A 12,220-nucleotide genomic window follows, 5' to 3' on the forward strand; every position below is an offset into this window, starting at 1 on the left:
AAATACTCTGTTCTTTACATAGCTGAATGTGCCGACAACAAAATCACACCAAAATGATGAATGGAAATTAAATGTATAAATCCACGGAGGTCTGGATTTAAAGTCACGTTCAAAACGAAAGTGTAAAAACAGTTTTGCTTTGATTGATTTGGAGTTACATTGTGTTGATTAAGTGTTTATTTTTTTTAAGCAGGATATATTCATACATAAAAACCCGGCGCTGCAGACGGTGAAGACATCATTCCGCCGTCACTCCCTGTCAGTTCTGCACAAGAAGTTAAACTTCATTTCTCTGACATGTCTTTATTTACTTCAGGGCTTTTGAGGCTCCTGTCAAGGACCTTGTTTGTGTCACTGGTCAGGTCAGGTTTCCCGAGAGAAGGTTCTCTCCAGGCGCCAAGTGTTTCTTTTCTATATCTATTTTGTTTCTATGTCTATTTTAGCTGTTTTCCCTTTTATGTTGAAATCCCATTCACAATCTTTTTCTGCGTCTCAGCATATTTAATCTCAGTTAAATCACCTTGAATGTTGCTTCATTTTACTGTGTAAACACGGTTGGGGCGATCAAACGTCGGATCATGAAGACCGGATTTAGTTGGACTCACCGGTCAGGGGTTGAATGTGGAACTTTCCGTGCTCGTTTCCCGACCGGATGCTGTACGTGATCTCCGCGTTCGTCCCGATGTCCTTGCTGGCCGCGTAGACGGTCAGAACTTTGGTTCCCACGGCGATGTCCTCTTGGATGGTCACCAGCTGATCCCGGCGCTCAAACACGGGCGGGTTGTCGTTGATGTCCATCACGGTGATGGTGACGTTGACCAGCGCGAAGAGGGGCAGCGGCGACCCCTGATCGGACGCTCGGACCGTTATCTGATAGGCCGGCTGGACTTCGCGGTCCAGGACGCGCTCCAGGACCACGATGCCCGTGGACTTATCGATGGAGAACGCGCCTCGGGCCGAGTCTTCCAGCGAGTAAACAACCAGGCGTCCCGGACCTGCAGGGGATTTGAAAAGACATTTATTATCGCGATTAGTTTCATTGTTGGTATTTTGCAAACATTTAGTTGGGGATCACGACGGACGACATGGTCCTAATTCTGGGAAAATAATTGTTACTGTTATTCCCATCCTTTTTTACAGAATTACTCTTTTCTAATTGCTTTTGTTCGTCGATTGCTTTTTCTTAATATTTACTTTCTAAGAATAAGAATAAGAATAAGAACAACTTTATTTATCCCGAGGAAATTGTTGTGCCAGAGGTTCAAGTAAAACATAACAATAATAAATAATAGAAGGAAATTGTAACAGTAAAAAAAGGGGTATTATTATTATTATTATTATCACTATATTATTATTATTATTATTATCATTATTGTCATTGTTGTTGTTGTTGTTATTATTTTATTATTTTTATTATTGTTGTTGTTGTTGTTGTTGTTAAAGATAATAATAATAGTCAGTATTATTATTGTTATTATATTACTTGTTTAGACTTATTGAGGAAATGACTGAATAAATTTTTGATTTATCTATTTTATCATCTTTTTCTATAGCATATAATTATGGATTTTTTTTTAAATAATCATTCAGGTGATTAATTTGTTGAAGATATTGAAACAAGTGCAACGAATTCCATCTTTTACCGAGAGATTTCAATTACAACCCAAATTCAGAGTCGCAGAGGTTTACTTTATACTATTTCTCTTTTAATTTGATCTGAAAATTTGTAATATGAATAAATTAGCCTGTGACACAATGGTCCCACAGGAAGCTATTGAAAAGCATTTCATGAATGAAAAAATTGATTAAAATTTAAAAAAAAAACACATATTGCTTCAGGTTTATTCTGGTCAAATGGGTCTAAATTAGTTATTCATCATTTAAATCCATCAGAATGAATATTATTTGGCTCCTGAAGCCACTTAAGTCAATTTTATTTTTCTTTTTATTACAAGCACTTCCATGCATTATAATGACCTATATAGCAGTATCCAGTGGGATTGTGTGACACCTTAAAAAAGTAAAAAACAAAAAAACACACACACATAGACACACACACAACCTCGCTGGGTGTTTTTTTTTAAGTGTGTTGTTACGTTAAATAAGTTGCCACCTGCAACACACTGACACTGACTGAGAGAAACAAATGCAAAAATAACAGGTTTTGAAACAAGCCAACAGTTTTGCTCTCCAAGGTTGGACAGACTAATACAAGGCTCATCTAACTCAAACTCTCTTCATATTCAATATGTGGGAAATTAAAACGTATTTTCAAATAAGCAGCTGGGAAAGCTAAAGGATTTTATCCCATCTGCGTCATTTCTCTTAGACTGTCATTTTCCTTTCAACCTTTACACCTTTTTCTTATATCTGTGATAGGCCATCAGGGCCTGCAGGGCCTTCTCTGCTGGCCTAAAAAATATCATTATCACAGACGGATTTTAATTATAATTAATTTTAATTTATAATTTTAATGATTAGCTTTTTCCCTGGCTGTGTTGCTTCTGGACATGTATTTTCATATGAAAGCATTTAGCCAATCACATTTCAGACATTATTTGTTGCCAGGCAGGGGCAAAGTCAAAGAAAAATCTCCCTGGAGGCCTGCAGAATCCGACTCACAGGCGCTCGGGCAAAAAACTAGTGTCTATGAAACTGTTGCTTCAACCAATCCGATTTCGAGTTGTGACACGAAGGCCTTCTAGAAGGCTACGCTAACGTCAGCGTGTCACTTTTGATCGGATAGTCAGAGAGTGTACTAGCCAGAGCTTGCAGGCTGCATCTGTAGCGCTCCATGACCACAAATATAGTTGTTATGATGTAATAGCTGATTTGTCAACCCATGATGTCTGAAAGAGCCATTTTCACAGTGGACTTTTCAAGAAAACATCAAGAAAAGTCATTTTTACAGCCATAAAAGAGGTATTGAGGAGTGGAGTGACAAATGGAGCACCACTGAAGGCCTAGGTGTGAAATACACAGCCCGCCGCCGAAAGTAGATATGACTAAACACAATGATGGAAAAAGAAGCATAATTACCAGAATTGAAAAGAAAGCCATTCTTCCTCGGGGTACCATTAAGGGCTTTTTTAAATTTTTTTACTTTTAATTTACAATTTTTCTGATCTTTTCACTGCTTTATTTTTCTATTCATTTTTCCATCACCTTGCCTTTTCTTAAACTTTGAATTATTTGGCGACACGCACACACACACACACACACACACATAGATATTCACATATTCATAATAGATATAGTATTTTTGTAAATGAAGTGTAAGCTAATATATCTTTTGCCGCGCAAATACCGAAAGCATTTTCCAGAGAAATATGGCTAAACACAGATGAAGCGGGATAATTCCCCTAAAATTCAATGAATTTCGCGGGATTAATTCCTACTTTTTCCAAAGTAGAGATAACACTGTTCTAAAAATGGATATAATTCTCACCTTCGTCTGGATCGATGGCCTGGATGCGGGTGAGAAGCGCCTTGGGAGCGGTATCTTCGTATACACTCGCCGTGTACTGCGGTAGCGTGAAGATGGGCGGGTTATCGTTCACGTCAGTCACTGCTATTTGGACCTCAGCGCGACACCAACGCCCGCCGCCGTCGGTTGCCTGGGCAACCATCCAGTAGCTGGGGGTCGTTTCCCGGTCCAGAGCCACAGACGACTTCACCTCACCTGAATAGGTCGCGAAAATAGGCGACATTAATATGGATTGAAATCGTACTCCAAATTTATCACCCTTCAAGTATATAGAATATTTTGTCATCATTATGATGAGTTGAAATATTCACAGAATATGCTAGGGATGTTTCTCAACGCGGCAAGAAATGATCTAAAAATCGACACGAAGCCGATATTAATATATGAGGCATATATTTCTTCTGCAAGCAAGTATCTCGAATTTTGGAACGCATTAAGTGTGAGCCAAAGCATGAAATAACCAAAGTTAATAACTTTGCGAGGAACTCTGAAACTTTTAATTTTCCCAAAATTGGCATAAAAATAAGCTGCCTTTCTGCATTAAACAATATCAAAGGGCTGTTAAAAGTAGGTTAAACCATCAGATCCAACTGGAACTTGCAAAATCCTTCCAATCCATGGCGATGACCCCGTAACCGATTCCGTATCTCGCCGCGCAAAGTTCTGAGCTGCGTACCGGTTTCGGGGTTCATGCTGAAGTCCTGCGACCCCGGGCCGTGCAGGGAGTACTGGAGCCAAGAACTCAGACCCACATCTGGATCTGTAGCCCCGACCCTCAGTAACACACTGTTCACCGGGAGGTCTTCTGGAATGGAGGCAGTATACAAAGCCTACACACACACGCGCACACACACACACACACACGGGTGATGCGTCGTTAAGATTATAAACCACAATCTGCACAATTCAAAAAGCACTAATATCAGAGCTTCGGTAACAGTCACCTGGTCACAGACAGGGTTGTTGTCGTTGGTGTCCTTCACTATCACCTCCACGGTTGCCTGAGAAACAAAGAGTCCATCGCTTGCAGTGACGTTTATGTTGTAAAGGTTGCGTTCCTCCCGGTCCAGCGGCCCCTTTACGTACATCTTCCATTCACCCTGGACAAGACCGAGTGCAAAAACGCCACGGTAGTTCCCACCTGGCCACACACACACACACACACACACATAAAAAGAGACAATGTGATTTAATTTGCAGCCTCCTTTGTAACATCCAGCCAATCGCACGATTAAAACTATGCTAATTTCCTAACACTTCCTTATAATTGCATTCTTTTGGATGGTATCAAAATATGCCAAATTTATATTAATGTGGATTTACATTAATTGTAGGTTATATTTCACATATTACCGCTTGGAGGGGGCAAAATCTGAAAAAACTGGCCTGAGGGTATATACACTAAAAATAGGTGGCATCAAATAAATAAATGATACACTTCAGGAGTTGTGATAATGGGAAATGTGAATAAGAAAAATAAATGTAGATGTCGTTATAATACACATTTTGGATAAGAAACAATTTAAACCCCATTTGATGACAAAATTGGATTTCAATTAAATTACTGCACCGGGATATGGAGTAAAAAGATAGAAATAACAAATCTATAGACTAAAAATAGTATAAATAACATCCAGAGGCTGGATACTGGTTATTACTGTATCTGAATAACGATTTTGTTTGTGAGTGATTGAAGTGTTAAGTGAATAGATCTCCAACCAAACCCTTCACACATTTTTCATTTTTTAACTTTTGATAATCAAACATTTCGGAAGCTCTCTTTTCTGACACGTTGGAAGCCGTCGGCTTGAAACCGCACACAAATCGTATCCAACACCCGCACGCTGACAAACATCACGTTGTTCCTGCACGGAAAGGAGAAAGGTCACATTTTTCAGGACGTGACAGCTCATTTGCTTTGTTTTCCGTGATCCACATCTGGTCACGTTGGTCTTTTTCTTTTCTCGGTTGCTTCCTGCCTTCCGTCTCGGCTGTCAAGCGTAAGGTGACATTTCCCACATGTCTGTCGCTCACTTTGGCTGACATTCATTGCAACGCCATTGGCGCAGGGAATTTCTCTTTATTAAACGTCCTTCATTAGCTCTCTTATCTCCCGTCCCTTGGTAGTCCTCTGTCTTTGTCTGCTGGGAAATTCTAACTTCATTACCACCTTCCGGCTTGTCGGGGAGCAGATGGGTTTTGATCACATTCATATTATCAATGCAACTTTTACATTCATCTCCTAATTTTTTTTTTTTCTCATTTTGCTCTTTTGTTCCCCCTCATTTGCCTCTATGTCCGCGTTCTTCAAGAATTTACGCCCCTGCACATTTTGTAAAGGTTATGACATTGATTTCTTTTTTATTTCCCAAGGTGAAGCATTTCTGAACAAATATAAAGCTAACGCTACTGATCTTACCGTGTGCGACAGAAAAACAACACACAACTGATAAAAAGACACATTTACTGAAGCTATAATCACACGTGCTGTGGTTTATGAAACGTCTTATTTATTATTTTCATTTTTTCGGCGTCCCTTATCACGCCGTTTACTATTTCTATAACCTTTGGTGAACCGCGAGTGGATAAATGTCACAGTAAATGTTAGTCATCCTGAAATAAACATTGCCTTATTTTAATGTTGTTTCCGGGTCAAACATGGATTTATAACTGGCACAAGAAACCACAGAAGTTGATTTTGCAGCGACTCCAGCTTCTAATTTATTGAAAAACTCGTCCCCTGGTGTTTGTTTATAACAATAGATTTCGCTTTGCGTCTGCAGAACACTAACAAGTTGCTTTACGGTGACACTATGTCGTCAATAAAACAAGACAAAAAGACACGCAATGACTAATGACTGCAGACTAATGGGCCAGAATGCAATGCAATGCATTACTGGGGGTTGGAATGGCATCTTCCCCCAAAAAATGAATGTCCAACCCCGACATTAAGAGCCGGCCCTGGGCATTTTGTGTCCTGCATGAGGTAGAAACCTCAACTGCGCTTCGACAAACTTCTTCTCATTTTACCGTCCAAAGATAAAGGGAAATCTGACTTACGGTTTGTAAAAAAAATAAGGACGTTTCAGGCGGTCGGGGCATGCGGGACACATTTCTTGAACCAATAAGCTTCGACTCAACTGGCATTTTAGCAAACGCTAGCAGATGCTTCCCGGATGAGAGGAAAACCTCATCAAACGACTGAGCAAGTCCAGCTGTCACGAGATAATGACACCGAATAAATCTCTCGTGACTGCGTTTTGAATAGTGAAGACTTACAATGACTTCACAGATTATTGTTTTGTCATTGTTCAGAAGTTCCTCTGAGTTATGATACGCACCCCAGAAAATAAGGGGTCCCGCATTAATACTGTATTCATGATGCTGATGGAAAAAGAGTACAGGCTTGGAAATAACGGTTAACTCACTGTTCAATAAAAATGTCACTTCCTGTATCTGTAGTATCTATGCTATTATAGTGTTGGTTATTTGGAGCCGTTTCTCCAAAGTAAAGAAAACACCGGGAGCCACAAAACGTATTTGAAATTTAAACACGACATATAACATTATTTTTTTGCCTTTATGCTATGTATTAACAAAATATGTGTTGCATTTCTTTCAATGAACATCTGCAGAGGAAGCAAAATGACATTTCTGCATGCAACAAAACATTTTACAGCTGGTTGAAGGTTATTTTTAAGCAAAATATTTAATGTCGATTTGAGTCCTTTTTGTATTCATGACAAAAAAAAAAAGCCTGACTTAAATTATCCACCGGCAGGAAACCAGGCGCGCGCAGTCGCTTATTAAGAACGACCAAAATATTCTAAACACGTTTTATTTCGATGTTCCAAGATGGCCATCATCTTGAGATGACATTCAAAAAATGATCAAACTAAAATAAAATAAATTTTAATTAAATACAGGGAGCAGCATCAGAGCAATCCATCAAAGGGCCACGGTTGATAAAAGGTTGATATCCCGAATATTTTTGTTTTGTCTCCAGTGTAAACCAGCTGGTTAGTGTAGATAGGTGGTGTCTGGCCGCTGGGCTGTTAGCCTGCCGGTAGCTGTTAGCCTGCCGGTAGCTGTTAGCCTGCCGGTAGCTGTTAGCCTGCCGGTAGCTGTTAGCCTGCCGGTATCTGTTAGTCTGCTGGTATCTCTTAGCCTGCCGGTAGCTGTTAGCCTGCCGGTAGCTGTTAGCCTGCCGGTAGCGGTTAGCCTGCCGGTAGCTGGCTTGTTGTTTGTTTAAGATTGCTTCCCTACATCCTGGATTGGACGTGTTTTTATCTCGTATTTTAGGCACAAGGGACGGTAACAACCTTGTCCTGTGTATTAATGAGTGCCTAAAGTAGCAGTGATGGTTAATTTAGACAAATATTCAAGACATTAGTAATAAAAACGACTTCTTTTCCAAAAGTAAGACCAGCAAAATGGCACTTTTCTGCGTTGGATATTTGGATGTTACACTTTTAAAGGGGTCACAGGCTACAATAACATACAAAAACAGGACTTACCCGTGATGTGATAGCTGACTTGCCGATTGACAGCTGAGCTGTCGTCGTCCCTGGTGTTGAGAACAGCCACCACTTCACCCGGGGGGTCACTTTCCTGAACTGAGCCCAAGTAGCGCTGCTCCATGAACTTGGGCGGGTTGTCGTTGACGTCTGACACCGCCACCGTCACGGTGGCGGTGCTCGAAAGCGTCATGGTCTCCCCGAGATCTGAGGCCACCACTGTAAATGCGTAGGACGGGTTGGCCTCGTGGTCCAGATTTTTGCGCGTGGAAATCCATCCCGTGTTGCTGTCGATGCCGAAGGTGCCGAGCAAAGCGTCCGCGTCGTCCTCCGATTGGATAAATTCCCCGAGGCTGAAGGACACCTGACCGTTCGCGGCCGAGTCTGGATCTCGCGCTCGGACTTGAATGATCCTCGATCCGACCGACATTCCCTCCGTGACCGTGGCTTCGTAAGAGTTGGTCTCAAACGCCGGCTTGTTGTCATTTAGATCCAACACCTTGATTTCGACATCGGCGGAAGTTACGGAATCCAGCTTGGCCTGTTGCACGGTGGCAGACACTTTGAAGTGGTATTCCTTGATGATTTCGTGGTCCAGAGCCTTATCCAGTTTGATCACACCCGTATCCTTTTCCACCACGAACACGCCGTCTCGATTGTTTTTGCCATTTTCTCCGTTAACAAGAGCGAAGGTAGCGGGGGGTAGGACAAATCCACGTGGGTTGTTCAGTCGCACGGTGCCAATGGCCGAGCCGATCGGAATGTCCTCCGGCATGGTGAACGTGTACTGATGCTGGTTGAACGAGGGAATGACGACATCCGGAGAAAGAACGTGGATGTAGACGGACACCAGAGAGTGCCTCACCGGATTTCCTCCGTCCACGGCTTTCACGAAAAACGAGAGCACAGAATTACGCAAATGGCTGAAGCTGCCTTTCGTCACCATCCAACCGTTATCGGGGTCTATTTCCAAAATGTCGACCACAGGGACGTGCGCCTCGCTGTACAGCGAATACGTCACTTTGGCGTTGGCGCCGTCGTCGGGATCGGTAGCCTGAATCTGCGTCACCAAAAAACCTTTTGCCACGTCAGATTTGACGGACGCTCTGTATTCCGTGGCACCGAAATGAGGTACGTTATCGTTGTCATCCAAAAGAGTCACATGAACCGTGCAGTAAGAAACTCGTCCGCCAGAATCCCGAGCCGCCACCGCTAATACTATGTCTTTATTGGCGGGATCCTCACGATCGAGCGTTTCCACGGTCGCGATCTGGCCGCTCGCGTCGACGCTGAACTGGTCCTTGCCGACATCGTTGACAAAGCCATACGTGATGTGACCGAAGTCTCCCGGGTCGGCGTCCGTCGCCTTCACCTGGAGTTCCAGAGAGGAGAGTAAAAAGAACGAAAACACGGCTCATAACGCGACACGTGTACGGGTTTTTGATTTCGCACATGATAATGATTATAAAACCCTTACCTGTATAACTTTGGTTCCCACGGCGGCATTCTCTCTCAGCTCTGCTTCGTAAACATTTTGTCCGAACGTCGGGCTGTACAGGTTGGCCCCCAGAACCTTGACATGAACTTGTGCGGTGGTGGTGAAGACCCCGTCCGACACGGACACATTGAGGCTGTAAACAGGCTCCATCCTTTGTTTATTGTGGTTGGACAAAGTGATAATTCCTGTCTTTTTTTCCATGGCGAAGTTCATCCTTTCATTTCCGGACAAAATGCTGTACTCCAGCTTTTCAAAATCGGAGCCGTCTGCATCGGAGGCTTGGACGCAGGTTACAAAGTGACCCTTCGGCGCTAATTCGTTCACGTGCGCCTCATAAAGAAGTTGGTTGAAAACGGGCGGGTTGTCATTTGTATCGTTTACCACAACCGTGACGGAGACTTCGCTACTCAGCGGCGGGAAGCCGTTATCGGTGGCCCGCACGATGAAGTCATACTTCTGCACGAGTTCGTGGTCGAGCATTCGCGCGGTCAAAATGAGTCCGCTGCTGCTATCGATGTGAAAGTAGTCGGTGTTGTTGTGCGAATCCGAGAAAATCTGGTAGCGTACGACGTTGTTCTTCTCCGAGTCTTTGTCGGTAGCGACAACCTGAAGCGCCGGAGTTCCGATCATCGCTGTTTCGGACAAAACTACGCGGTAGGACATCTTCTCAAAGATCGGTCGGTTGTCGTTGATGTCCTGAACGACCACGTCCACGTCGACCTCGGCGCGGGCGCCCGTCAGATAGTCCGTCGCTCTGATGGTCAGGCGATAAGACGACGCCGCTTCATAGTCCAAGCGGTGGATGACGCTGATGACCCCGGTATCGAAACCGATGTCGAACTGAAGAGACGGATCTCCGTCCACGACGGTGTAGATGATGTTCTGACCTTCCGGGCTGGTGGCGTTGATACCCAGGATGGGCGTGTGGACGGCCACGTCCTCATTAACGGACACGGAATAGAACGACTTGTCGAAGACGGGCATGGCCTTGTTGACGACGGTAATGGGAAACTCAACGGCGGAGGAAAGAAGAGGATCTCCGCCGTCCCTGGCGTAAATCACCATCGGGTACTCCATATTTGACAAGTCGGACTCGAACGCCCTCTTGAGGCTTAGACTGCCGGTCTGCCTGTTGATTTCAAAGTGCCCGTGGTCGTCCTTCAGATAGTAAGACACCTCTCCGTTGATGCCTTTGTCACCATCTACCGCCCTGACTTGAAAAATGTGGGATCCCGGCTCCGCTTCGACTTGAACGGCCGCGTAATAGGGAAGCCCGACGAACACGGGGGCGTTGTCGTTGATGTCCTCCACCTGGACTCTCACCATGACTCTGGCCACGTGGAGACGATCGTGTTCCCTCCTCGCCTCTACGACCAGTTCGTAGAACTCTTGCTCCTCGCGGTCAAAGGGTATGCCCGTGGTCTGAATGACGCCGGAGGTCGGACGGATTTTAAAGCGAGTTCCGGCATTCAGCAGCGTGTATTTCAAGGGTTCGTTGAGCCGGTTTCCCACGGCGTTGACGACAGCCACTTTGGTAACGTTGGACACGTTCTCTTGAACGGAGGAGGAGTAAAGGCTATGAGTGAAGCTGAGACCGGAGTCCAGAGCTTCTCGTATGAGAACGGTCACGAGAGCTGTGCTGGAGAATTTCCCGTCGGACACTTTGACGCTGAAGCGGAAACGTTCTTTGGAGAAGGTGTTGTTTTTGACGGTTATAATTCCATCGGTCGGTTTGATGGCAAAGTGCTCCAGCACTCCATCGGTTAGAGAGTAGCTGAGTTCATTGGGGACGTCTTTGTCCGGATCGGCGGCGGAAACTTGGAGAACTTCCACTCCTACATAGGTGGGGAGAAGCAGCACCGTTTCGTAGGCGCTTTTGCTGAAACGAGGCGGGGAATCGTTGGTGTCGATCACTTGGATGGTGACCTGGGTCGGACTCTCCGCCGTCAGCTGCGGCCGACCGTTATCCCGCACTTGAACGTGGAAATGGAAAGCGGAAAGTGTCTCGTGATCCAGATTAGCGATCGTTCTGATGGATCCGGTTCCCGAGTCGACGGTGAAGAACATTTTTGCGGTGTCCTCGACGATCTGGTACACCAGCAGAGAGTTTTGGTTTCGGTCGCCGTCGGTGGCTTTAATAACCAAAGGCGAGTCTTCGGAGTTTAAAACCACGCTATTGACCGGCGCGGCCTCGCTTATACTGCCGTGATAGTGCACTTGCTGAAACACCGGAGAGTTGTCGTTTTCGTCCGACACCTGGATCACCAGTGTGGCGTTGGACGCCAATCCGGCCATGTTTGTGGCCTGGACTATCAGGGTGTAAGATGCTACCGTCTCATAATCCAAAGGCTTCTGAGTTGTGATCACGCCGCTGTACTGATTTATCTTGAAAACGTGATCTACATTTCCCCGCTTGATGTCGTAAGTGACAGTGGAGAGGCTGACGGCGCCCACGGTCGTGACCGAAGTGCCGACCGCGGCGTTCTCCGTTATGTCGGCTTGGTACTCCGGCTGGGGGAACTTGGGCCCGGCGTTGTTGGACAGGGTGACGGCGATTCGCACCACCGTGGTCGTGGACAGCGGAGGGGAGCCATTATCCGTGACTCGGACCGTAAGGACGTAATGTCCGATACTCGACAAGTCTAGGTCGCGCGCGACGGTGATGATCCCCAAAACAGGCTCTACGTGGAATGAATTTCCGGTGTTTCCTGCAGGAAA

General features: G+C 44.9%; 1 protein-coding gene across 1 annotated transcript in view; it reads right to left on the bottom strand.

Moving 5' to 3' along the window:
* fat3a (FAT atypical cadherin 3a) overlaps positions 1-12,220 on the bottom strand; it is a 206,365-nt gene that overhangs the window by 41,788 nt on the left and 152,357 nt on the right. The window contains exons 12-17 of the mRNA XM_086141306.1: positions 9,476-12,210; positions 8,005-9,370; positions 4,432-4,628; positions 4,164-4,317; positions 3,449-3,682; positions 606-995 (exon numbers count right to left, since the gene is read on the bottom strand). Of these exons, the coding sequence (XP_085997432.1) occupies positions 606-995; positions 3,449-3,682; positions 4,164-4,317; positions 4,432-4,628; positions 8,005-9,370; positions 9,476-12,210 (5,076 nt within the window). The remainder of the gene's footprint in view (positions 1-605; positions 996-3,448; positions 3,683-4,163; positions 4,318-4,431; positions 4,629-8,004; positions 9,371-9,475; positions 12,211-12,220) is intronic.

The sequence above is a fragment of the Fistularia commersonii genome, chromosome 3 (genome assembly GCF_037954325.1).
Source record: "Fistularia commersonii isolate RoL2024-O1a breed Wild chromosome 3, RoL_Fcom_v1.0, whole genome shotgun sequence".
Classification (NCBI taxonomy): domain Eukaryota; kingdom Metazoa; phylum Chordata; class Actinopteri; order Syngnathiformes; family Fistulariidae; genus Fistularia; species Fistularia commersonii.